The sequence below is a fragment of the Hippopotamus amphibius genome, chromosome 13, assembly GCF_030028045.1.
Source record: "Hippopotamus amphibius kiboko isolate mHipAmp2 chromosome 13, mHipAmp2.hap2, whole genome shotgun sequence".
Taxonomy (NCBI): Eukaryota; Metazoa; Chordata; class Mammalia; order Artiodactyla; family Hippopotamidae; genus Hippopotamus; species Hippopotamus amphibius.
The window spans coordinates 20,764,567-20,789,788 of NC_080198.1; the positions used below are offsets into that span (position 1 = coordinate 20,764,567).

General features: G+C 40.8%; 1 protein-coding gene across 4 annotated transcripts in view; it reads left to right on the forward strand.

Moving 5' to 3' along the window:
- Nucleotides 1-25,222, forward strand: part of EOGT (EGF domain specific O-linked N-acetylglucosamine transferase) — a 31,846-nt gene that overhangs the window by 4,057 nt on the left and 2,567 nt on the right. For all 4 annotated transcript variants that reach the window (XM_057706520.1, XM_057706522.1, XM_057706519.1 and 1 more), the window contains 12 exons: nucleotides 1,132-1,232; nucleotides 1,840-1,948; nucleotides 3,610-3,704; nucleotides 4,059-4,163; nucleotides 7,996-8,102; nucleotides 10,845-10,948; nucleotides 16,040-16,132; nucleotides 16,476-16,547; nucleotides 16,693-16,779; nucleotides 17,285-17,353; nucleotides 20,774-20,835; nucleotides 23,162-23,281. In XM_057706520.1, the coding sequence (XP_057562503.1) occupies nucleotides 1,132-1,232; nucleotides 1,840-1,948; nucleotides 3,610-3,704; nucleotides 4,059-4,163; nucleotides 7,996-8,102; nucleotides 10,845-10,948; nucleotides 16,040-16,132; nucleotides 16,476-16,547; nucleotides 16,693-16,779; nucleotides 17,285-17,353; nucleotides 20,774-20,835; nucleotides 23,162-23,281 (1,124 nt within the window). The remainder of the gene's footprint in view (nucleotides 1-1,131; nucleotides 1,233-1,839; nucleotides 1,949-3,609; nucleotides 3,705-4,058; nucleotides 4,164-7,995; nucleotides 8,103-10,844; nucleotides 10,949-16,039; nucleotides 16,133-16,475; nucleotides 16,548-16,692; nucleotides 16,780-17,284; nucleotides 17,354-20,773; nucleotides 20,836-23,161; nucleotides 23,282-25,222) is intronic.

The window sequence follows — 25,222 nt, forward strand, 5'->3', positions numbered from 1 at the left end:
TTAGACCTGATACAGAAAAGAATATCTAGTTAAAAGTAACTGAAGAATTTCACACCTCTCCTTTCTTGAACTGCACTTCAGAGAGTCTCTCAGCACTTCATTTGGATAATAACACCTCCACCTCTGTCTCCACATAATTAAGACTGTTACTGTGGCCTTCCTTCTGTCTTAGAGTTGTTGGAAGGGTTTCAAATTGGAGCCCATTCAGACATGTAACGAGGCCTCAGAGATCAAAGCAGGGCATTGTGAGCCGTTTCCTTTCCCATGGCCTGGCACAGGAAGCCTGTGGAGAGGCAGGGCTGGGAATCAGACCAGCGCTGCTCCTGGGGCCTTGCAGAGCAGCTCAGCTCCCTGGCCCGCAGCAGCTGCCAAGGCCCCCGAGGGCTGCGGAGCTGTGATGTCTTCTGGGGTCTTTGCTGGTCTGTGCTGATTCATTCACTTTAGTTGTGATTCTTCTGGTGATAGAAATTCCAATTTTTAATGACTCTCTAAAACTGATTTTAGAATCAATTTACTCACTGATTCCATTAAGCTACTTCAGGAAACTCCATTTCAGGGGAGGGGGTTAGGGGAGGGATGGAGTAGAAGATTGGGGTTAGCAGATGTAGCAGATGTTAGCAGATGTAAGCTTTTCTATATAGAATGGGTACACAAGATCGTGCTGTATAGCACAGAGAACTATCTTCAATATTCTACCATAAACCATAATGGAAAAGAATATTAAAAAAAGTATGTGTATTTATATATATATATATATATATATATATATCTGAATCACTTTTCTATACAGCAGTAATTAACAACGTTGTAAATCAACTATACTTCAATAAAAATAATTAATTTTTTAAAAATTCCAATTCAAATCATCTGTGGTAGTCTAGCTAAAACCCAAACTTTTGGTTGGAGGACAGACAAGGTGGGGGAGGGGTTGGTGGTTAGGGATAATTGTTGAGAAACTCGAGATTGCTTTTTTTAGAATTGACTTAATTTCTATTCCATGAATAAGTATTATAAAACCTCAAAGTCAAAGTTCTATAAAGGTTTGTTTTCTTCATGGAAAAAAATCTAAGAGTCCTCTCTAAATGTCAAAAGAAGGTAGACCAGTCTAAACATATACCTCTTATGTTCCAGAAACACTTAGAAAATTTAAAGTACTGCTGGGGTTATGAGAAATCCTGCAGACCGGAGTTCAGGTTTGGTTACCCTGTTTGCACCTACGTGGATATGGGATGGTAAGTTTCTGGGTGGAATACCTCCTCCCCTGTACTTTGTCTTCTGTCTCTGCAGTGTATGTTGAGGCCGCAATTCCCAGCTAGACTCTTTTGGTATTAGATAGTAATTCCTTTAGATATTAATGTGCTTGCACAGTCATGAGTTCAACTTCGCTGTCTCCCGCTGGGACAGGAATATTTCTCATTTCCTCTTCTGGAGGGAGAAAACAGTATGTATCACAGAAAATACTTCCCCCCAACATATGCTAAGAAGATAAATGGGTGGTTTGCTATTGGTTCTGGAGAAGAGAGTTAAATATAATCAGTATTTCCAATACATGCAAGGTTATGGGGTAAAGAAAATACAGTAATTAACAGTTCATTGTCTTCAGTTCCAGTTGATCCTAACTTCATACATTTCCATGGTGTATTTTTATTATAAAGAAGTAAGTCTATAAATAACTTATTTTGGTAACTTCATGTCGTGAGGGATAGATTTTTAAATTATGATAGTTTACTTAAAAAAAGATAATGACTGACTTCTAGCAATTTAACATTTAGAAAGAAAATTTAAGGTTCAGAAAAAGTAAAAAGATGAATATCACGAATTTTTTTTTTTTTCAAATAGGACGGACACTCTCGAATCAGCCCAGGAAATATTCTGGAAGCAAGCAGACTTTGGATACGCCGGAGAGCGTCTGGAGGAACTCCATGTACTCTGCCAGCCAAAGGAAACGGTGGGTGTTTAACCCTTTCATAAATAAGTGTGTTTATTTAAAAATATCCACAGTATTTATTTACTTATTCATTTATTTACTGAAGTATAGTTGATGTACGATATTCTGTAAGTTACAGATGTACAATATAGTGATTCAGATTCACACTTTAAAGGTTATAATCCATTTATAGTTATTATAAAATATTGGCTATATTCCCTGTGTTGTACAGTATATCCTTGTAACTTATTTTATATGTAATAGTTTGTATCTCTTAATCCCCTGCACTTATAGTGGTTAGATAGCAGTATAAACACAAGATTAATGGCACTATGAAAGGAATTCCTCACTCTCTGGTCCAGTGGCATCTGCTATACTGTTTGTGAGAGTCAAACAGCTAACATACAGAAAAGCATTTTGCAAGCTGCAAAGTGCTAACAAACACAGCATGGTGAGGGTGTACCACCTGTCCCAAACTACTTGCAAGGGAATTTATAAAGATGTAATTTATCAACTTATCTTCTTTAGTATATGTTGTGGGGACTAATTCTAAACCTAGAAATATTTTAATTGCCTCAAACCATGACAATCTGATATATGTCTGAAATGAGGTCATGGCTTCCAACTGCATTCAAAAACTGAGTATATGCTCTATAGCACTTTTGAAGAGTGTCACGTGGTAGAACTTCAAGTGATGCTAGCAAGGTGGCTGAACCAGAAGATAGAGGCAAGGCATTAACCTGCACTACTGCAGGGGGGTGTCTTTAACAGGTGATGCTTTATACTTTGGCGGGAGTCTAGCTGTTCATGTGGAAAGGGCAGGAAAGAACCCCAAGCCCACCTCACATACCTCTTCCCAGGTGGTTTGCAGAATGCTTTCCTTGCTAAGATCTGTCTTGATAGGTTTTGTGCTGTCAGGGTATGACCCCTTACCAACTCCAGATTCCAAAACCATTCAGGTCAAGATTAATGACTATTAAGAGTCTTTGGGAGTTATGGGAAAAGCAACAAAATGGCATTTAAATCTATAAATACAACCCAGAGCAGAGAAAAGTTTTTGAAACTGTCCCTCTCTCAGCACAATTGGCAGAAGTAGAAACAGCCTCCATGGTTGATTTTTAAACTCTTTTACCTCAGTGATTTAGAAAACATGGCTCTCTCATTGCTGTGGAGACAGAGACTCCCATAGGTTTTAAGGTTTGCTGAAAATACCTCTTATTCAAATTGGCCAACTGCCCTTCCTGCCTTGCATTTTAACATCTCCGACACGTGCATTCTTCCTTGTTTCCTTTGGCTCCTCTTTGGAAAATGCTTTTTCAACATAGCTGTGGGGGTAGGGGTAGTGAGGTTTCTGAGTGTTTTCCCTCACTAAGAGGATGAACTGAACTATAAATACAGCTCTTAGCTCTTAAGTTTAAAGGTGATAGAAATAGAACATTTGGGAGTTCTTCGTAGTAACCGGAAAGTATGTAAATTGGCAAAAGTATGCTTGGCCAATGTCAGCCAGGGAGAAGAATACTGAAACAGAAGCGGTCACTGGAGAGCATTTTTCATCACATCTTATGGTTGGAACCTGAAGGCTACATGCTATGCTGTCAGCGTGATGTCTAGCAAGTCCGGGTGTGTCCTTGAAGTGTTACTACTTGGAGTTATTTTTCTCTTGCTTCTCAACCTTATTTCAGGTTGACTCAAGTCTGGTGTGTTCTCGTTACCTTCAGTACTGCAGAGCGACCAATATCTACCTTGATTTAAGAAACATCAAGAGAAACCACGACAGGTACTTAAGTGGTGGATGTTAAAATCTAAGGGCAGTCCTGAAATATTTGTAAGTCCAGGGATACACCTTGGATTTGCTTCCTAATAATGTGGTGATGAGGTTGGGGGATGGATGGAAGATAGCTGACCCACATTGGTCATAATGAGTTGATCATTTTGAAGCTGGGTGATGGGTACATTAGATTCCTTATACCATTTTGCTACTTTTGTGTATATTTGAAATGTTCTATTATAAGGAGTTAACTTCGAATGAAAAACTGATTTTGGAAATTGGTAAACCATATAAGTTACAACCCATGTGCCTGAGTCATGAAAAGATTTTCCGAACTCAATTTAATTTTTTGTTATCTACCAGATTTAGGGAAGATTTTTTCCAGAGTGGGGAAATTGGAGGACACTGTAAACTTGACATTCATACATTGATGTCTCAAGGTCAGCGCAAAAGCCCACTGCAGTCTTGGTAAGATTTTTCTTTTTTTTTCTTTTTTTTTTGGAAAATATGTTTTTGAAATATTTGTCTTTATTTTTGGTACTTTCAGGTTTTGATAGGGACTCTCAAATGGAAAATATTACTCCATTTGTAGATAATTTGGCCTGAGCTTCTGGGGAGTGGTAGTTCCAGAGTGAATCATCAGTTGTATCTGAATTAAATATGTTCATAAAATATTAGGAAGTATGATATAGTACTTACTATTTGCTAATGAAAGAAAAAAATTCAAAACTGAATTTTTTTAACTCCTCATAATTGCTGCATGTGTTTTGGGAAACATATTTTAAAAATATGCATTTATTGAAGTATATACCACGCATGTAGAGATATGTACAGTTTGAATTATAAAAAAGTGAACCCAGGTGAGTAACTCTTACCTGGGTCAAAAATAGACCATCATCCACCTGGACTTCCTCCCAGACGCAACCCCCATCCTCCCTCCGTTTCCAAAGATAAACACTACCCTGACTTTACGTACCTTTGATAAGCTTTTTGAGCTTTATATAAGGATTGGAGAACACATTTTTGATTTAAAACATTTTGAATATTAAACTAGTTCTATCAAGAAATTTACCATCTCTGGAAATTACAGAATTAGGCTACTTTAAAAAGCTTTTTATGTAAATATAACTTGAGATTTGTAGACATTTAAAAATAGTTGTAAAATGGCACAAGAAGTTTAAAAATAGTACAGGGAGTTTCCATTGTACCCTTACCCCAGCTTCCTCCAATGATAATGTCTTACATAATCATAGCTCGATGATCCAAACCAGCAAATTGACGTTGGTACAATATCATTAACTAAACACATTTAGATTCCATCAATGCTTACATGCATTCTTTATTTTTTTTTTTTTTGGATGTTAGCTTTATAAAATTTATATCATATGCTTAGATACATGTAACCACTATCACAGTCACGCTACAGAGCTGTTCTATCATCCTAGAAACTGTCACATTCCCCTTTATAGTCACATAGAACACTCATACAATATTCATTTTCTTTTTATTGAGGTATAGTTGATGTACGATATTATGTAAGTTTTAGGTATATAACATAGGGATTCACAATTTTTAAAGGTTGTAATCCGTTCATAGTTACTATAAAATATTGATTGTATTCCCTGTGTTGTACAATATATTCTTGTAGCTTATTTTATACCCAATTGTTTGAACCTCTTAATCCTCTCCCCCTGTCTTGCCCCTCCCCACTTCCCTCTCTCCGTTGGTAACTGCTGCACCAATTTACATTCCCACCAATGGTGTATGAGGGTTCCCTTTCTGCACATCCTTGCCAACATCTGTTATTTGTGTTCTTTTTTGATGGTAGTCATTCTGACAGGTGTGGTTTTGATTTGCACTTCCCTGATAGCGATGTTGAGTGTCTTTTCACGTGCGTGTTGGCCCTCTGCATGTCTTCTTTTGGAAAAATGTCTCTTCAGTTCTTCTGCCCATTTTTGAATTGAGTTGTTTGTTTTTTTTGATGTTGAGTTGTATGAGCTGTTTATATGTTTTAGGTTTTATCCTCTTATCAGTCATGGCATTTGCAATCCCATTCCGTAGGTTGTCTTTTCATTTTACCAGTGGTTTCCTTTGCTTACAACAGCTTTTAAGTTTACTTATGACCTGGGAGTTCCCTGGCGGTCCAGTGGTTAAGACCGCACGCTTCCACTGCAGGGGGCACCTGTTTGATTGCTGATGGGGTAACTAAGATTCTGCATGCCATGGCACATGGTGTGGCCAAAAAAAAATAAAAAATTTCCTTAGGTCCTATTTATTTATTTTTGCTTTTATTTCCTCTGCTTTAGGAGACAGATCCAAAAAAAATATTGCTATGATTTATGTCAAAGAGATTTGATTTTTGTGGTCAAACATTCATGCTAAGTAAACCATTCATGATAGTAGTCATCTTACTTTCTGCAATGCAGGATCTTACTTAACAAACTTTTGCAGTAGGAGTTCCTGTTTTGTAGTGGGCATTTTGATTCCTAGTACACTTGGATATCTGAGATGCAAAATCAAATATTTGATATTTGCTTCCTGGTACCTTAGGATGTCATGATAGTTCCCTTGGGTGTATTTGTATTATTTATTGCTGTATAATAAATTCCCCATTTAGCAGCTTAAAACAATAAACATTTATTATTCTTTTTTTTAGATTTATTTATTTTTGGCTGTGTTTGGTCTTTGATTGCTGCACGTGGGCTTTCTCTAGTGGTGGCAAGTGGGCTGCTCTTCATTGTGGTATGCAGCCTTCTCATTGTGGTGGCTTCTCTTGTTGTGAAGCATAGGCTCTAGGTGCATGGGCTTCAATAGTTGTGGCACACGGGCTCAGTAGTTGTGGTGATAGGCTTAGTTGCTCCAGGCATGTGGGATCTTCCTGGACCAGGGATCCAACCTATGTCCCCCGTGTTCGCAGGCAGATTCTTAACCACTGCGCCACCAGGGAAGTCCCATCTCACGAAGTTTCTGACAGCCAGGATTTGGAGGCAGCTTAGCTGGGTGGTTCTGGCTCAGGGTCTCTGAGGACGTTGCAGTCAAGCTGTTCACAAGGGCTGTAGCCATCTCTAGGTTCAGCTGGGCCTGCAGAATCTGCTTCCTAAGCTCACTTGTGTAATCTTTGGGTTTTCTTGTCTGGCGGTTGGCAAGAGGTGTCACTTCTTTACCATATGCGCCTCTCCCTAGGGCTACTGACAACATGGCAGCTGGCTTCCCCTTGAGCATCTTGTCTGAGAAAGAGAGTAAGAGGGAAAAAAGGACAGAGAGACAGAGAGAGAGAGTACAAGTGTGTCCCAAGATGGAGGCCTCGATCTTTGTATATCCTAACCTAGGAAGTGACCACCATCACTTCTGCCATATTCTGTTCATTAGAAGTGAATCTCTAAGTCCAGCCCACCCTCCAGGGGAGGAAATTCGTCTCTAACTCCTAAAGGAAGAAGTATCAGAGAATTTGTGGACCTATTTTGAAACCAGTACAATAAATATTTCAGCACTATGCGTGTTTTAAAAGGATCTATTTGATATTTGTCTTACCTCAGACATGATTTAAAAGATGAAGAGTTACAAACAATCTTGGTTAACTTGTGATTTTCTTCTTTGCTATAGAAGAAAATCGTACCCAGTGGCTTCCAAAGTTGTTTTCTGAGAAACAGACTTTCTTTTCCTCTAGGAAGCACAGCTGTCTGCTGTTTTTCTGAGGCACTTGATAATCCTTGGAATGCCATCTTTCTCGAATCCAAGAAGGTTCTCTGGGTCCAGTGTTACTTCTGAGCCTCATCAGACTGCAAGAAACCTTTTTGAATCTTCCCACTTTACTGGTGGATTTTTTTGGGCCAGTTCTACGTGTAAATTTTTTCTGTTAGTGAAGTTCCCACTTGGTCTTGCACATTAGGTTGAAATTTAAAATCATTTTTGTTTTTTGTCTCTACATTAAAATTGATTATCAAGTTACATAGTAAGTTTAAGTTCCACGTTTTTTTTTTTTTTTTGTAAGATTTTCTTGATGTGGACCATTTTTTTTTCTAAAGTCTTTATTGAACTTGTTACAATACTGCTTCAGTTTTATGTTTTTTTGGCCATGAGGCACATGGGATCTTAGCTCCCCGACCAGGGATGGAACCCACACTCCCTGCATTGTAAGGGGAAGTCTTAACCACTGAACCACCAGGGAAGTCCCTGACCTCTCTTTATAAGAGTATTTTCTAGAAATGAAATCCGCTAATGAACAGATCCTGAGTTACAATGTTTCAGTAGGAAGCCCAGGAGGATCCCTTTGAAAGTATCTCTCCATTCTTAATTCCAGGTTTGCTGAGCTACAAAGCTATACTCAGCTCAACTTCAGACCTATAGAAGATGCTAAATGTGACATTGTTGTTGAAAAACCAACCTACTTCATGAAATTAGATGCAGGTGAGAAGTTAATTCGTCTGTTATTTATTTATTGCTTAATATGGTTTTGTTACTTTTTTTGATATATGTGTTCCTGTAATTTGGGGGGAAGCAGTGTGACAAGAAGCAGTAGATTTGCTTTTTGCTTTTTTCTCTTGAAGAAGTGAACTAACTCGAACCTCCTACTATTTTCTATTTTTGGCATGCCAGAAGAAACTTTCACATTGATATCAAATGACTCAATCAAAATCAAAAGATGAGAGGAGAAAGCCTGAGTACCCCTTTTGTAACTAAATTTACCCCATGTGGTTTCTGCGGTCCCTTGATTTAGCTTGTGCTTCAGTAGAACTTTTTAAAAATTAAAAGCCTTGTGTATAGTGTAGGTGGGAAAGGAAGGCCCATGACCTCTTCTGGCAAACTTCCTGATTTAGTCTCCATGACTAAAGATAACTTAAAAATTCTTTTGGAAGCTAGCTCTGCCGTATATTCTTGAAAAAAAAAAAGTTAAAATTTTTTTCCTACTTAAGGTTATAGCTTCTAATTCTCCACATGCAAGCACAGCTTTTGCTTTGTGAACTGGTGCCCTGGAGGGGAGAACCAGAAATCGTACTACATTATCCCTCTCATTACAAGAGATGGAGATTTCTGTGCCACACCACATCCAAATTCATGAGAGGCTGGGCTCACAGTGAAATATAGAGAGCCCCCTGTCAAGAATATTTCAGAATTCCTCTAATTTATTGATCATATTTTTAATGGGCTCTGCCTTGTGAAGTCATAATTCTTATATTACAAAGTATGAGGTTCAGAAATCAGATGAGTTTAGGTTTTGGAAATGAGAGCAGGTGAAAATGCTATGTTCAAGGTCCTGACTCATTTTAAAAATATGCAGATTAAAATGGGGCAAAGAAAACACTACTCTGCCTGAAAAAGGGTTGAACATGTGCGAACGGTTAAAATTTATGGAGCTACTTATGCAGTAAAAGATGTAAAGTAGGACTGATAGGCCAGGGTAGACATGTGTCATTTCTTTCCTGTATTCATAACTGTACCTTTTTCTTCTAACTTTTGCTGTCATCCAGTGTTCCTTTTCATATTAACTCTTACCTTCAGAGAATGAGCATTCCGCAGAACAAGACTTATTTGGGGCCCATTTCTTGAGGACAGAGCCTGCATTTTTCCCTCTTTTATAAATCCTCCTAGCACCAAGTCCTGTTTTGTGCATTCGGTGTCTTCAATACGTTACAAACTTGCTGAATGATTCACGAGAGAGCTAATGTGTGCTAACCTGGGAAAAGGGGATGAGTTGTCATAGAACTTTCTTTTTCTTGTTTATTTGAAAATATGCTCTTTGGCAGGACTTCTCTGGGTGAAGAAAAAGTCCCTCGAAACATTCATCTGAGATACTAGTCTAAAAAGAATGGAGTATTTTTTCTTCTTTCTGATCTTTGTTGAGATATAACTGACATCCAGCGCTGTGTACATTGAAGGTATACAGCCTAATGGCATGACTTTCATAAATGGAGTCCTTTTTACTCTTATTTTTTGGCACACAGCGTTATTATTATTCACCGTGGGAATGAAGTCAGAATATTTTATAATTTCTGCTTTGAGAGTCACTTTTAATCAACCTTTTCCCTTCTTTAAAGTGCACGTTTTAAATGTTAGTTCTTGGAATTTTGTCCCATTTAGATTTGTACATTTCCAGGTTGAATACTGGGTCCTGCATACCTAAGTGGGGGGGGGGGAGGGAGGGACAAAGGGAGAGGGAGAAGTGAGAGAGCGGGAAGAAGACAGAGAGCGAGACTGAGAAAATGTTCAGTTTCTTATGAATGCCAGACTTAGGAACTTACAAAGAGCAGTATTGCCCTCCCCTTTCCTCTGTTAGACCCAGCACAATCCAGCTGGTCTTTAAGTTTTCACTTTGTGCCAGGTGCTAGGCTGGGTACTTTGGGCACATTACCTAAGAGCTGGCACCTAAATATACTGATTTCCTATTTCTGGTAGAGAAGCTAAAGCTTTGAAATTTACAAACTCTTTTCAGAACGTTGCTCATAATTCAACCTAGTTCTTCTGATTCCAAAGTCCATGCTCTTTTGATTAGGACATGAGACATTCAGCTCTTTTAAATGATAGTTATTAATATTTTCCCAAGAAGCACTATAAGTCGTGATTAAATAGGAGGAAAAGATGCAGGAATGAAAAATACCAAAATGTTAATAGTTGCCATCACTGTCAATACTTCCATGATGAACAGGTGTCAATTGATTTAAAAACAATAAATGATCATAAAAATAGTAATTAGTCATCATGGTTCTATGGTTCTACCCCATATTGAGGCTTCTGTTATTTTTTCTGGGAACTTAATGATCATTTGTTTCTTAGTGTGTGTGGGAAAATTTATTCCTAATTTGCAGATAATCAATTTGAAAGTGAATTTTTTAAAAACTTTTACTGAGATACGATTGAAATACAATAAGCTGCATATATTTAAAGTATACAATTTGATTTTTTTTTCATATTAGTAATGTATATATGGCAACGCCAGTCTCCCAATTGAAAGTGAAGTTTTGAGCACAGTCAGTCTGTCAGCTGAGAATTACCTGTGTATTGATCATTTTAGGTTTGGAAAGGCTCTTAATTTCCCCCCATTGATTTCAGCTAGAAGTCTATCATACTATAAGTAAATGGGGTAGAGTAAAAAGTGTATAATCATTTGTTCTTTGGGATTAATTAACATGGATTCCTTTTTTCCAATCCTAGGTGTTAACATGTATCACCACTTCTGTGACTTCATCAATCTTTATCTTACTCAGCACATTAATAATTCCTTCAGCACAGATGTGTACGTTGTGATGTGGGACACGGTAAGTAAGAACCAGCTCTCTGCTTCAGCACTGTCTTTGCCCTGCTCAATACCTGTGTGGCTGTCCTCTTGTGTAGTGAAATTTTCTAAGATGCACGCATTTTCATGTACAGATGTGCACACATACCTCCGTGCACGTGCAGATGGGTGTGAATGCCTCTGTGTGGGTGAATTTACATGCAGGTATAATAATACATGGGCAGATGTACGTGTATGTATATACCTTTGTTCCTGGAATTTTAGAATGAGGTGGTAGAAGATTTCTTTCCCCCTTTGGGCAGGTGGAGCTCAGGGTTCCTGTGAGAGGGGCATGAAAGACTGTCATTTGCTTAACCTCCGTGACCCTCCGCGTGACCCACGCACCAGAGGAGAGCTTGCCTATGTTTACAGTGTGGCCTCTTCTAATCACCATCCGTTTTGCTTCACTGCAGCTTCCTTGTTTTTTCCTGCTTCGTGCCAGATTGTGCCGTGTGTATCTGCACATAAATACACATATTGAATCACACCTGCTATGGGTTTATTTGTTTCTAGTGCAGTCTTTGCTTCCGTCTTCTCTTTGCTTGTCTGCCTTTCCCCTGCTTTTTCCCATAGCTAGCCCCTCCACTGGCCAAGGTCGCCCCAGAAGTTGCCTCAGTGCTCTCACCTGTGAAATGGGATAATTACATTATCTACCTCAGTGTCCTTTTGAGGATGAACCATATCGTGTGCGAACAGTCACAATACCTGGTCCACAAGCACGTGGGCTCTGTGAACCATGACATGACAGTGGTGTATAGTGTCCATGAGAGAGGCTGCCTAACTGGGCAGCAGGGACACCCATCGGGAGGTCACCTCAGGGTCAGCCAGACATTCCAATGCCCAGGCCGCTCATAGGCGCCGCTTGTCCCGAGTCTGTTGGGAAGGCTAGTGCAGGGGAACCACGGTTTGCTGGCAGGGCAGCGTTACGCAGTGCTTCCGGGGCATCCTATCAGCCCCCACAGCACCGCTCACGTGCAAGGAGACGGGATCCGCCTGGGGCAGGTATAGGTCCCACGGGGGCCGATATCTTTTGGAACACCTGTGTTGGCCAAGCCCCCAGGATCCCGAGAGACACGGCCAGTTACGGGAGCCCTCGTACTCTTTCCCAGTCCACATGCAATACACCCATCATAAGCAGTGCCACCTAGAACATAGGGGAGATGTGCTGTCTTGTTTCCAGAGAGCAGAGCTAGACTGTTAACTGAAGGTCAGGTTCTCGTGCAGAAGGGGAACTGGTTTTGCTAACCCTTTTTGCACTGATAGGAGGCTGGTAGCAGAGCTGTGTGGAGAAGTTTTCATCACAACGGCTTCGTAGGCCTGTAGTTTCATTTCAAGTCTGATGAGAATTTGTTCTAACATTCCCGGCATGTTGATGCTCCCTTTTAATTTCCTTCTTTGCATGGATTTTTGTTTCCCTCTTGTGTTCCACTTTTGTTGCCATCCCAGTTCCATTTCTTGGAAATGTTCCTGTGAGCAAAGGAGTCAGAAGTTCCTTTCTTTTCCTCTTGCGTAAGATTGTGGCTTCCAGGCCATGTTCACAGGCTCTCAGCAGCCGTGAATGATTAACTCAGCGTTGTTGTGCTTTTTTTTTTTTAATTGCACTTGATGTTATCTCATTTAATGCTTACAACCCTCCGTGGACTAGGGCTTTTATTTGTTTATTTTACAGATGAGGAAGCTGAGGCTTTGAGCAGCAGGCGTTGTTTCTAGGGTGACACAGTCAGCAAGGGGTGGAGTCAGGGGTTCCCGTCCAGGCAGTCTGCCCCCAGACCCGTGCCCTGCAACCACAAGCCTTTATCGCCTCCCTGTACTTCCCTACAGAACTGGTTAGGTTGACGGAAAGTTTTCCTGCAGCTTCCTTGTATCTTGTTGCATGCTTTTCCTTGTCTTCCTCCAGTGGAGTAAGTTAAACTGAGCCAGCTTCTACAACTGGCCTCCCCTGCCCCGCCCCCCATCTTTGTGCCCTCTGGGGTGGAGAGAATAGGATGCACGGCCACCACGGGGCTTCCTGGTTACTCAGTTTACTGGGCGTGCGATGTTAGTGCAGCCTGACCTCAACTGCCCTGGACACACAGGGTGGATTTAGCCGAGCAGGTTGGCTGCCCTGATGTGACCTCCCTCCTCTGCTCCCCTCTGTGCGTGCATTTTAAACCATTTTCTTGGTCATGGAGGCCTTAGCTAGTTGCTCAGTCAGGCTCTCAGTTCAGGTGGGTGCCAGGTTGTTCCAGAATTGAGGCCCACAGGACCCTGTAGGTTGGACGGGGAGGGTGGTGAGGTGCTGTGTGGCCGCTGACTGGTTCTCTTGCTGGTAAGGCCTTGAATGAAGCAACCCCGTCACCCCGAGGCTAAACTGTGGTTCAAACCCCCACAGTGGACGGTGTTGCCACAGAGCCAGTGCTGAAGGCCTCAGACGACATTTATTTATAAATGTTAATATATCCTTATGCAACATTTGTATAAGGATTTATATAAGGATATATATATATTATATAAAATTTGCTCCCGGGGAAGAGCAGGGAGGTGGCTGTGGCTGCAGTTCAGATCCTAGTGATATTTTACCATGTTACAAACTGTCCCCACAAGGAAGCCTCTGAGGCCTCCGCTCTCGTCCACACAAAGCTCAGCAGTCTGGCCACCCTTCAGGCACATGGCTTCTTGGTGGGATGGGCAGGGCGGTCAACCTGGAGCCATGCACCGAGGGACACTCCTGCAGACGCATTTCTGGGCACAGCAGGGATGCTCTTAATTAACACAAGGAACAGAAGGGGGCTTACTGCAGGCTTTCCGCATTTCCTGGTACTGAGAAGTAGTATAGCTTTATTATTGCTGTTTTTTTTAAAATCCACCTTTATTGGACTCTAATTGCTTTACAATGTTGTATTAGCTTCCGCTGTACAACAAAGGGACTCAGCCACGTTTATACATATGTGCCCCATCCCCTCCCTCCCAAGCCTCCCTCCCACCCTCCCCATTATTGCTATTTTTAATTATGCAAGTAAGACCAGGTTATAATGAGTTCAAACAACACAGAAGTATGTAAAGTTAAAAAAAAGAAAAGTCTCTTCTTTGTCTTCTCCAATTCCATTTCCCTTGAAGGTAACTGCACTTAACATGTGTGAGAGTCCCTTGGGAGACTTTATTTTAATAAATATAAATATATCCTTATGCAGTATTTCTATAAGGATGTATATAAAGGTATACATATTATATAAACTTTGTATAAGGATATGTTTATATCCTTATAGAAAAGAAAATATATTCTCTCATATTGCTAACTTAATATTATATGACAGGCCTCTTTCCACATCAGCACATTTAGGAGTATCCTTTTTTAGTGGGTGCATGTTATTCCATTTGCTGGATGTAATAGATGCTCAGTGGATGCCCTAGTGCATGTATTTACCTCCGCCCCCACCCTGATCACATTTGTTTCTGATTCTTTGCTCTTTATGGAAATGCTGTCCTGAACATCGTTTTCATATACATGTCTTTACACAGTCATCCTACCATTTCTCAGGGTATATTCCCATAAGCGGAATTTCTAAGTCATAGGTTATTTGTCTGAGATATACACAAGAGGAAACTTCATGTCATCTTTAAAAATATCCAGATATTCTTCACCATAAGACTGGAAAAGTCCCTCCTTCCCCTGTGACATATAATTTGAATTTGAGGGACGTGGAAAAGAAGCTTGTAGAGGTGGTTATTACTGAAAAAGATGTGATTTCTCTGAAAAGGGACCAGTCAGGATTACTGTATTTTATTATTAAATTTTCCTTTCAAAGGTATCTTATTTTATCCCAAGTATTTTATCTCAGGAAACTGTCTAGAATCACTTCTTTTAATTGCCCTTTATTTATTATTGAACCAAAACAGGGACATTTAATTTTTGATGGTGTTGAGAAGGGCCTTTATTAGAACAGCACTGGAGAAACATTGAAGGAAAAAATTTGTATTTTTTATCACCACATCTAACAGTTCTCAATAACTTTGAAATAACTCTGATATGTGCAACATAAAATTTTCAAAATCTGAAAAAAAAGAATGCTGTAAAGATAAAAAGACATGAACATCATGTATAACCGACTATAGACCTTGAAAGTAATCCTATGATATGTACTTCTTACTTCTTTTGGCTGAATTTTTCAATGTAAGTTCTACCATTTCGAAATAAATTGACCTCCTTCCTTCAGCTGATGAAGCATGTAATTAATTTCTACTTTTCAAAAATGAAATGCATTTGGTACATGTACCAGAAAGAACTGGTTCTCATCAAGAGACAACTGCCATATAGAGGTTACAAGCATGGAGTCTAGAACCAAAGATTTGATCCCAGCCCCGCAAATGTACCAGCTCTACAGTTGAGACAGACTGCTTAAACTTTGTCTCCGTTTCCTCATCTGTAAAAGGGGGTAATGATATTCCCTCACTCATTAAGTTAGTGGGGTGGTTTAATGTGTTAATAATGTCAAGTTCTTAGTGCCTGAGATGTAGGAAGTATGCAAGATACTATTATTATTATTACTCTTATTAATACCGATGGGGAATTATCACCTGACTCATTAATCAATAGGGAGATCATTTCCTAGAGGTACATTCATTTTTTTAAAAATAAATTTATGTATGTATGTATTGGCTGCATTGGGTATTTGTTGCTGTGTGCAGACTTTAGTTGTGGCGAGTAGGAGCTACTCTTTGTTGTAGTGCGTGGGCTTCTCAGTGAGGTGGCTTCTCTTGTTGTGGAGTACAGGCTCTAGGCACACGGTTTCAGTAATTGTGGCTCGTGGTCTCTAGAGCGCAGGCTCAGTAGTTGGGGTGCATGGGTTTAGTTGCTCTGAGGCATGTGGGATCTTCCCAGACCAGGGATCGAACCCGTGTCCCCTGCATTGGCAGGTGGATTCTTAGCAACTGCGCCACCAGGGAAGTCCCAAATCTATTTTTCTCCTATGGATTTTATGAGCTTATTTCAGATTGTCCGTTCTTAACACTAAGAAGCTAATTCAGGTATTTTTCTCACATTTTTGAAAAGCCACATTTAGCCATATTCCCTAACTTATTTTGTTTCCATTTTCAGAGTTCCTACGGATACGGTGACCTGTTCTCCGTCACATGGGAAGCATTTACTGATTATAATGTTATACATTTGAAAAATTATGATTCCAAAAGGGTAAGGAAACTTTACTGAAATGTCTGTAAATAACTGTCATTATAGATGACACACTCATCAGATAAATATTTTATCTGAGTTTCTATGAGCTATTACCATTGATTTCTAACTCCTGTTTCTCTTATAATAACGAGAATCATCTTGGTTATTAACCACGTAGCTTTTAAAAACTTTTTCTCATAGCTTTTCCAAAAATATGAATTTCACTTGAGCGAAATAATTTGCTATGCAAAATATTTTAATGTAAAATAAAGATTAATTTTTTTTTGTAATTCTTAGTGCTGTTTTGGTGTGAAGGGTGCAGATTGTATTTTCTTACCTTTTAAAATATCTTCGTTCTTAGGTATGTTTTAAAGAAGCTATTTTTTCCTTACTCCCTCGGATGAGATACGGGCTATTCTATAATACCCCTCTGGTAAGTATGTCATCTCTGGTTAACATTCCTATTCAGAGAATTTATTCTTGCTGAATTTTAAGATAACACTTGCATGTAACTTGAGAACATCTTAAATAGTAACGCAGAAATTATTCATTGTAATAGGAAGTATTTTTTATTTTAGATATCTGGCTGTCAAAATACCGGATTATTCAGGGCATTTTCCCAGCATGTACTGTACAGACTGAACATCACACAAGAGGGTCCCAAGGTAATGACTGCATTATGGATTCTGAGGTGGGCTTGACTTTTCACTCCTCATGAAAATCAGTATCAACTTCCCAGAAAAAGGGGATCATCAGCAGACAGTGTTTTCTGGGTTTTCTGACCTGGAATGATTTGAAATCAGATGTCAACAACTAAGGAAATTTCGATAAACTAAGAGCTCGTGGGAGAATGTGCTTTTTTTCTCCTTTTCTTTTCCTTTCCCTATATCTCTCCATCCTCCCCCAAACCTCCACCCAGCCCACACAACCTCTGCCCCTAAATCCACCCAACCAACCAAACAGAAGCAGTGTCATGAATGGGTTTTGCCTTCTGTGGCTAAAGTGGATACGTTTTTATTCCCTGAGAGAACTGTGAAGAAATCAGGCTGAAAAAAGAAGTCCCATAAAGGTGTTCTTATTGAGTTTCATCTCTTGGTGAAAATCACATTTTAGGTTCAGTCGTTCATTTATCTGTCCAGGCACACACAGCATTATTTTGCCTTTGAACAGGATGGAAAAATTCGAGTCACCATTCTTGCACGGAGCACAGAATACCGGAAAATACTCAACCAAAACGAGGTTAGTTTTTGGTATGCATTTTTAATAGCCTCATATTGAATTTAACTTCCTGTGACTGATGTGCTTTATTTTTTTCACATCATACTAAATGCTTTGATTTGAAATTATTAGCTTTTAGAAAAGTTTGATGGCTGCGCCCAATGTGTTTATCGGATTTCTATTGGAAGTCATCAAGCCATCCATTGCTAAATGAACTTTGCCTTACTGTAGACATTCATCCGCACCAGCTCAGAGTGGAAACACAGACAAAACCGCTTGAGTCCTGCCTTTGCTTCCATGCATTGCCTAACTTTTTGTCTGTGGGCAAACCAGCAGTGAAACAATGGGAGAGTATCTTTGGGGAGATGGCTGATGGAGTGTGGCAGTACTGTGGCATCCAGCAGCAGATTAAGTTGGAAAAGTCTCCATCCTTTTATTGGTATCTTAGAAATTGTTCACCTCTTAGGCTCCCTGACTTATTTCAGCAACATCAACTCATAAATTATACTTAATCTCAATAAGATCACCATGGAATTCTCCCTATAGCAGTGTGGCTGGACGATATCCTTGCAATAGTAAGGTTTATTCGAACGTGGATGGCTTCTAGAAGCTGGAAAAGGCAAGGATTCTCGCCTAGAGACTCCAGAAGGAGTGCATCCCTGCCTACACCTTGCTTTCATCCCAGTGAGACTTCTGTCTCACTGTGTCAGACTTCTATCCTACAGGACCGTAAGAGGATAAATTGTGTTGTTTTAAGATAAGTTTTAGTAATTTGTCATAGCAGCAAATAGAAAATGAAGACACAGGGAGAGACATGAAACCGACTTATTTATTTGTAAATCACTCTGGCTGCAAGAGTAGGAGCAGGGAGACTGATTAAGAGCTGTTGCTCTGATAAGAGTTTAGATGAAGGGGTGACAGTAGGGATGACAAAATAAATGGTTTCAGGATATATCTTGGAGATAAAGCCTATGATACTTATTGTGGGAATGTACAGTTACAGCCTCCAGTAAGGCCCGAGAGGTAGAGAGAATCAGGAGTGAATTCCTGGGCTTTTAGCTTAAGCAGTTCGGTGGACTTGAGATGGGAGGGAAATCGGGGGCAGGTTTTGATGGGTAAAATGTTTTACACAAATTAATTTGGATGCCTCACAGGCTGATCCAAATTATGTAATTAGCATCTCTTCTTGAGATGCATGTGGATTATGGAGGTACATGAATGTGTGGTGGAATGAGGCATTGATTGTGAGCCGTGTGGATGGAAGACATGAACAGTGTGAGTATGTGTGTTTTAATGACCTGGAAATAAAAATGTGCCAAGTAATGCAGTGTTAGGGTCGGCAGTTGAGAAGCCTCATTACCAGACAAATCGATAGCACCTGTTGGTAGAGGTAACACGTATTGGGTATAATTGTGTGCCAAGCATATTGCTGTGTGCTCCCCATACCTGTCCTGCAACTCTCCCAGCAAACTGATAATATAGGTGTTTTATTATTACTCTCTATTCTAGACAAGGACACTGAAGCTTAGCAGTTTAAAAAAAAAAAAGTGCCCAGGGACTTCCCTGGCAGTCCAGTGGTTAGGACCCCATGCTTGCACTGCAAGGGCTGTGGGTTCGATCCCAGGCTGGAGAACTAATATTCCACCTGCCACGTGGTGTGGCCGAAAACACCCAAAACAAAATAAAAGAGAAATGTGCCCAAGGTCTCCCAGCTAGTGAGCAGAGTAATGGGGGGTGAGCCAAGGTCATCAGGATCTGAGCCTGTAAAGTGCTCCGCCGCTCTAACACAGCTCCACCTTGGGGGAGGCTGACCCACCTTGCTTCCCCGTCGGTCGGGAAGGGGCAGGCTGAGGCACGGCCTCAGGTGCTGGGAAGAAGTCCAGTGGACAGGTAGCGTCAGCCGGTGCTACACCACAGCCATCAGCGTTTTCAGATCTAGCCCTGCGGGTCGCCCGGTGCTGTTGCCCGAGGGTGGGATCTGGTAATTCACCTCCAACTCCAAGCCAAAGAGCGCCCAGCTGGCTGCTTTTCCCCCAGGATTGGAGTCATTTGGAAAGGCAGCTCCCAGGCAGAGGAGAAAGCACCCTTCCCTTTTCCTTGATTCATGCATAGATTACAAAACCCAGATGCCCTCGTGAATGATGGTTCGTGCACTCCTGCCCTACTTCAAGTTTAGAATAATCATGCTAGAAGGGATATGGCCACCTCTCTGGTGTGACTAGAAATCGTCAGGAAGAGCACACTTCCCTCAGGCCTCTCAGAGACACGTGATTCCTTTCATGTGGGCCCATCTCCTTACAAAGCCAGGGCTCACGCCCTCTGATTAATCCTCCTCCGGAACATGGAATTCTCATCTTCCATCCTTATTCCTTTAACTCCTCGAAATAAGCAGTGTATCTGTGGGCGTCCAGGGACTGTCTAATGAGAGAAACTTCCATTTTATGACTCCGTGTGTGTGTGTATGTGGGGGAGGAGATTGGATTTTGGCCACTGCCTGTTGCTTTTTATAAGCGGGACAGTGGAATGCACTGGCTAAGAACACAGGTTCTGGGGTCAGATAACCTAGATTTAACTTTGGCTCTGTCATTGGCCAGCTGGGAGAGCCTGGGAAAGTTACTTAACTTCTCTAGGCCTTCATTACGTCATTTGTGAAATGCGTATAGTAGTCATGCTTCCTTGGGACGATGTTTACGAGCAGGAAGTGGTGTGTACCTAAAGCAGTTAGAAATGCCAGCACGATTTCAGTGCAGAATCAGTGATGCTCCTGTACCTGTTGCCATCACGGTCACAGTGTATGCCCCAAGGCAACAAGATACAAATGCAAAGTATTTCTGAAAAGCAGTGATGCCCAGTGTTGGGTTCAGATGGCTTAATTGTGAGGCACGTAGAGAACCACGACGACGCATTTGATGATCGATTAATCGTGCCCGGTGGCTTTCCCTTCCCTAAAAGAATAGTTGTTTTTCTGTGTAGAAATGTTGACAGTGTTTTTCTGCCTGGAATTTACTATTTTTGGTGGCTGAGGTTCCAAAGCACTAGAGGTTTGTCTGAAACGAGATCATGGGTGGGAAGAAAATTCTGGAACAGAGTATCGGTGCCCAGTGAATATACGTTGAAAGTTGAGGGACTAACTATTGGAATAACAATAGCTAACACTTCCTGTGTTTCTGTGCCAAGCTCTTTGCTCTTATGAATTTTCTCCTTTCAGCCTCATAGCAGCCCAGGGCCGTACAATTTTAGGGAGGTGGTGTGTTCCTCCCTAAAATGCGGGGGTGGAGCCTGCACCTAAACTCAGTTAAGGGTTAAAACAATAGACCTGAGGGATACTTAATACTTGAAAATTATTTTATATGAAAAATAAGAAATTTGGAGACTCCAAGGTAAGTAAAACAGAAGAGAAGGCAGGAAAAGAAATTCTAAATGTTTCTCTTTTCTTCCCAGCTTGTAAATGCACTGAAAACGGTATCTACATTTGAGGTCCAGATTGTCGATTACAAGTATAAGTAAGTAGTAACCCACTCTGGGGCAGACACTGTTCTCTTTGGCTTGGATGAGTTACTGGGGGAGAGGAGGGACTCTGTGAGTGGGAGTTGTTGGCACTTGTAGACCTGGAAGGGACAAGCGGACACCATCAGCGAATGAAGTGGGCGGGTGAGGACCCCGGGCGTAGTGGGCGAAAGCTCTTCAGCCATGAGGGGCCTGATGTTGCCACACCATCCCTTTTCATAACAGAAGTGAGGCGTCCTGATTTTCATTTGAAATTTCTAAATTTCTACAAGTTGGCAACTAATTCCACATTTGAAAAAATGTTGTAGGCTTCATTTGCCTGCTGGCTGCTGGGTTTCAACTTCTGACCTAAGATTATGGGAATAATTTGAGGTTCATAACATAATATGAGGTTTTTAAAAAATCTTATAAATATTTACATTTTGTTTAAAATCCTAACACAAGTAAACCACTTAGAAAGACACCATCCGCCTATCATTTAGTGTTTAGGTAATCCCTGTTGACATAGAAAATATAAGGCTATAAAGTGAGTACATGTTCCTGGTTGAAAAAGTCAAGCAGTATAGGAAAGTTCCAAAGGAAAGTGAAAACTTCTCTCTCCTTCCTTTGCCCACCCACAAACATAGTCTTGCTTTCCAAATTTAACACTAGGAACAGCTTTTTTCTATGTTAAAAAAAGTACATATACCAGCATAGGGTGCCTGACATAGCTAGGTTGAAACTTACTGGTAAGCATGGGAGTTTAGCACGTCATTCATTATACATTTGTTCGCTTATACAACACATCTTTATCAGGTACCTACCACGAGCCAGTCACCAGGCTTTGCAGTAGGAATGCAGTTATGGAGGAAGCATGGCTCTTGTCTCGAGGACCTCAGACACAGAATAGGAATGAACAGCAGTTGCAGGAACAGCTGTCATTTATTGCGACTTACTCGTATGCTCTCCTTGCTCTGTCTCAGCTCCCTCTTCTGGGAGTCTTGTGAGGCTGGCAAAGCTATCCCGGTTGGACAGGTGACACTACGTCGAGGTGACACCCCTCACTGCCCCCTGAGGAAACGTGGAGGGAAAAGAGGGCCCAGCGTCAGGCGGAAAGAACTGGGGAGGGCGCCTCTGAGGCTCTGTCACTGACTGGCTTTGAAGGATACGCAGGGGTTTCCCAGGTGAAGGAAGAGTGACAGTCAGTTCAGAGCGTCCCAAGCTGAAGGACACTATGGTAACTTAACGACACCGAGGTTTGTGAGTCCTGATCCACGGGCGTTTCCCAGAAATGACAGCTCCACCGCTCTGTTCCCCTGGACCGATGCCCCTCCTTCCCTCCCTATCGGTTGACATTCCTGGGGAAACTGAGGCACACATACCTGGTGTGAGGCACACGTGGTGCTTTTGTCTTCCTTCCCCTGGGTGGGGGTGGGGTTTCTGTTCTGCTGGGAGAGGAAGCTCTTTAAAGAGCTGAAGCTGATTGAAAGGAACTTTGCTTCCTTTTCTTAGATGCAAACGGCTCTTGGTCATTTATTTTTCTTCCCTCTGGGTGAGTGGGACTAGGAGATCGAATTCCATTATGTTTATTCAGAATGTGATCCTCCCTCCAGCATTTCTTCCCAGCCTCACTTCAGTGAACTTCTTTGGAGCTGATTTTCGACTTAGACTTGGCACACCTTTTAGTGTCTTGAATTCAAAGACCACTCTTACAAGCCCAAGGTGCATAAAATTGTGGATTCATCTGTTGCCAAGGCAGGAAAATGCCCTCGTGGTATCCGAGACAATTTTAGGGGTACCCAGATGGAAATTGAGTGACTCACATCACTCAAGGAAGAATTTGTTTTGTTTTTTAAAAATTCTTATATGATTTTAAGGAAATAGTTTTCGATTTGGTGTTAATATATCATAACATCACTTTAATGCTTGCTAAGTTCACTTTTTCATAAAGAGAGAGTAAGCCACAGGGTCAGAGCTTTGCCTTGCAATGTTATCTGCCTCGATTCGAATAATGCTTTTTAGTTTCATTATATCCATTTTTATAGTTTTTTTTTTTACGTTATGTGTTACTGGTTTTCCATTTAAGACAGGTATAAAAGTTTCCTTCTAAAATAAGAACAGGCAAGTTTTCGAAAAGGTGAGCTTCACTTAGAAAAAATGTTAAGTTATTAAGTAATTAAGTTGTTAATTACTGGAGTAGGCTTGAAATTGGCAAAAAATCATGGTGGAATGTGCTTTAAATTGGGAAAGATGTATATAAATGCTGTTACCATGAATCATGAGCTTACTTACTTACCTTCTCTCTCCTCGCCTTCTTTCTTTTGTTGTTCTTTATGTTCACAGGGAACTTGGGTTTTTAGATCAGCTAAGAATCACGCATAACACGGACATATTTATTGGAATGCATGGAGCTGGTCTTACCCATTTACTTTTCCTTCCAGACTGGGCTGCTGTATTTGAACTGTAAGTGTTTGGGGACAGTTTTACTTTGAGGCAGCTGATAAGGCTTTTTCTGCCTGCTGAGACTTTCATTCAGAGCATCAAAAGGCTTAATATTTAATCATTACAAAGAAGTTACATCATATAGGCATCTAAAAAGAAAAAAAGACCTAAAACTAAAAATGTGACGTCTGCAGCCTGCCATTGCGCTTAGCAAGCAGATATCCCTTTCCTTCCCCATCTCAACAGGATTCAAATGTGCATCTGTGGTTTCCTTCCTCTGAGTGCATTCCTGTGTGCCTGTCAAACTGAAAGCATCTCCCTGCAATCAGTGTAATGATCGTGTTAAAAGAGAACATGTGTGTTGCACACCCATTTTCATAGCACCATTATTCTGTTAGCCAAGAGGTGGAACCAACTCAATTGTCCATTGACTGTTGAATGGACAAACCAAATGTGATACACACACACACACAATGGACTTTATTATAATTTTTTTTAAATTTATTATTTTTTGGGGGGTACACCAAGTTCAATCATCTGTTTTTATACACATATTCCCGTATTCCCTCCCTCCCTCAACTCCCCCCCACCCTCCCCATCCCAGTCCTCTAAGGCATCTTCCATCCTCGAGTTGAACTCCCTTTGTTATACAACAACTTCCCACTGACTATCTATTTTACAATTGGTAGTATATATATGTCTGTGCTACTCTCTCACTTCGTCTCAGCTTCCCCTTCACCCCCCGCCCCCCCCAAACCTTGAGTTCTCCAATCCATTCTCTGCATCTGCGTCCTTGTTCTTGTCACTGAGTTCATCAGTACCATTTTTAGATTCCGTATATGAGTTAGCATACAATATTTGTCTTTTTCTGACTTAACTTCACTCTGTATGACAGACTCTAGGTTTATCCACCTCATTACATATAGCTCCATCTCATTCCTTTTTATAGCTGAGTAATATTCCATTGTATACATGTGCCACATCTTCTTTATCCATTCATTTGTTGATGGGCATTTAGGTTGCTTCCATGTCCTGGCTATTGTAAATGAACATTGGGGTGCATGTATGTTTTTGAATTATGGTTTTCTCAGGATATGTGCCCAGTAGTGGGATTGCTGGGTCATGTAGTAGTTCTATATTTAGTTTTTTAAGGAATCCCCATACTGTTTTCCATAGGGACTGTATCAATTTACATTCCTACCAACAGTGCCAGGAGGGTTCCCTTTTCTCCACAGCCTCTCCAGCGTTTATTGTTCCTAGAATTTTTAATGTTGGCCATTCTGACTGGGGTGAGGTGATACCTCACTGTAGTTTTGATTTGCATTTCTCTAATGAATAGTGATGTTGAGCATCTTTTCATGTGTTCTGTGTGTCTTCTTTGGAGGAATGTCTATTTAGGATGGGGTCTATTAGAAATGTCTATTTAGGATGTCATTTTCGGATTGGGTTGTTTGTTTTTTTTGATATTGAGCTGCATGAGCTGCTTATATATTTTGGAGATTAATCCTTTGTCAGTTGCTTTGTTTGCAAATATTTTCTCCCATTCTGAGGGTTGTGTGTTCATCTTGTTTATGATGCAGTTGTAGAGAATGGGCTAGAGAACATGGTGGTGGGAGGGAGGGATGGGGAGACTGGGCTGTAGTAAGAGAGTAGCAGTGACATATATACACTACCAAATGTAAAATAGATAGCTAGTGGGAAGGTGCTGCGTATACAGGGAAATAAGCTCAGTCCTCTGTGATGACCTAGAGGGGTGGGATAGGGACGATGGGAGGGAGGCTCAAGAGGGAGGGGAGATGGAGATATATGTATACATATAGTTGATTCACTTTGTTGTACAGCAGAAACTAACACGACGCTGTAAAGCAATTATACTCCAGTAAAGATGTATAAATATATATGTGTATGTATATATATATTTTTTAGAGAAATAGCTAGATAATTGTAGATTCTATTTCAGTT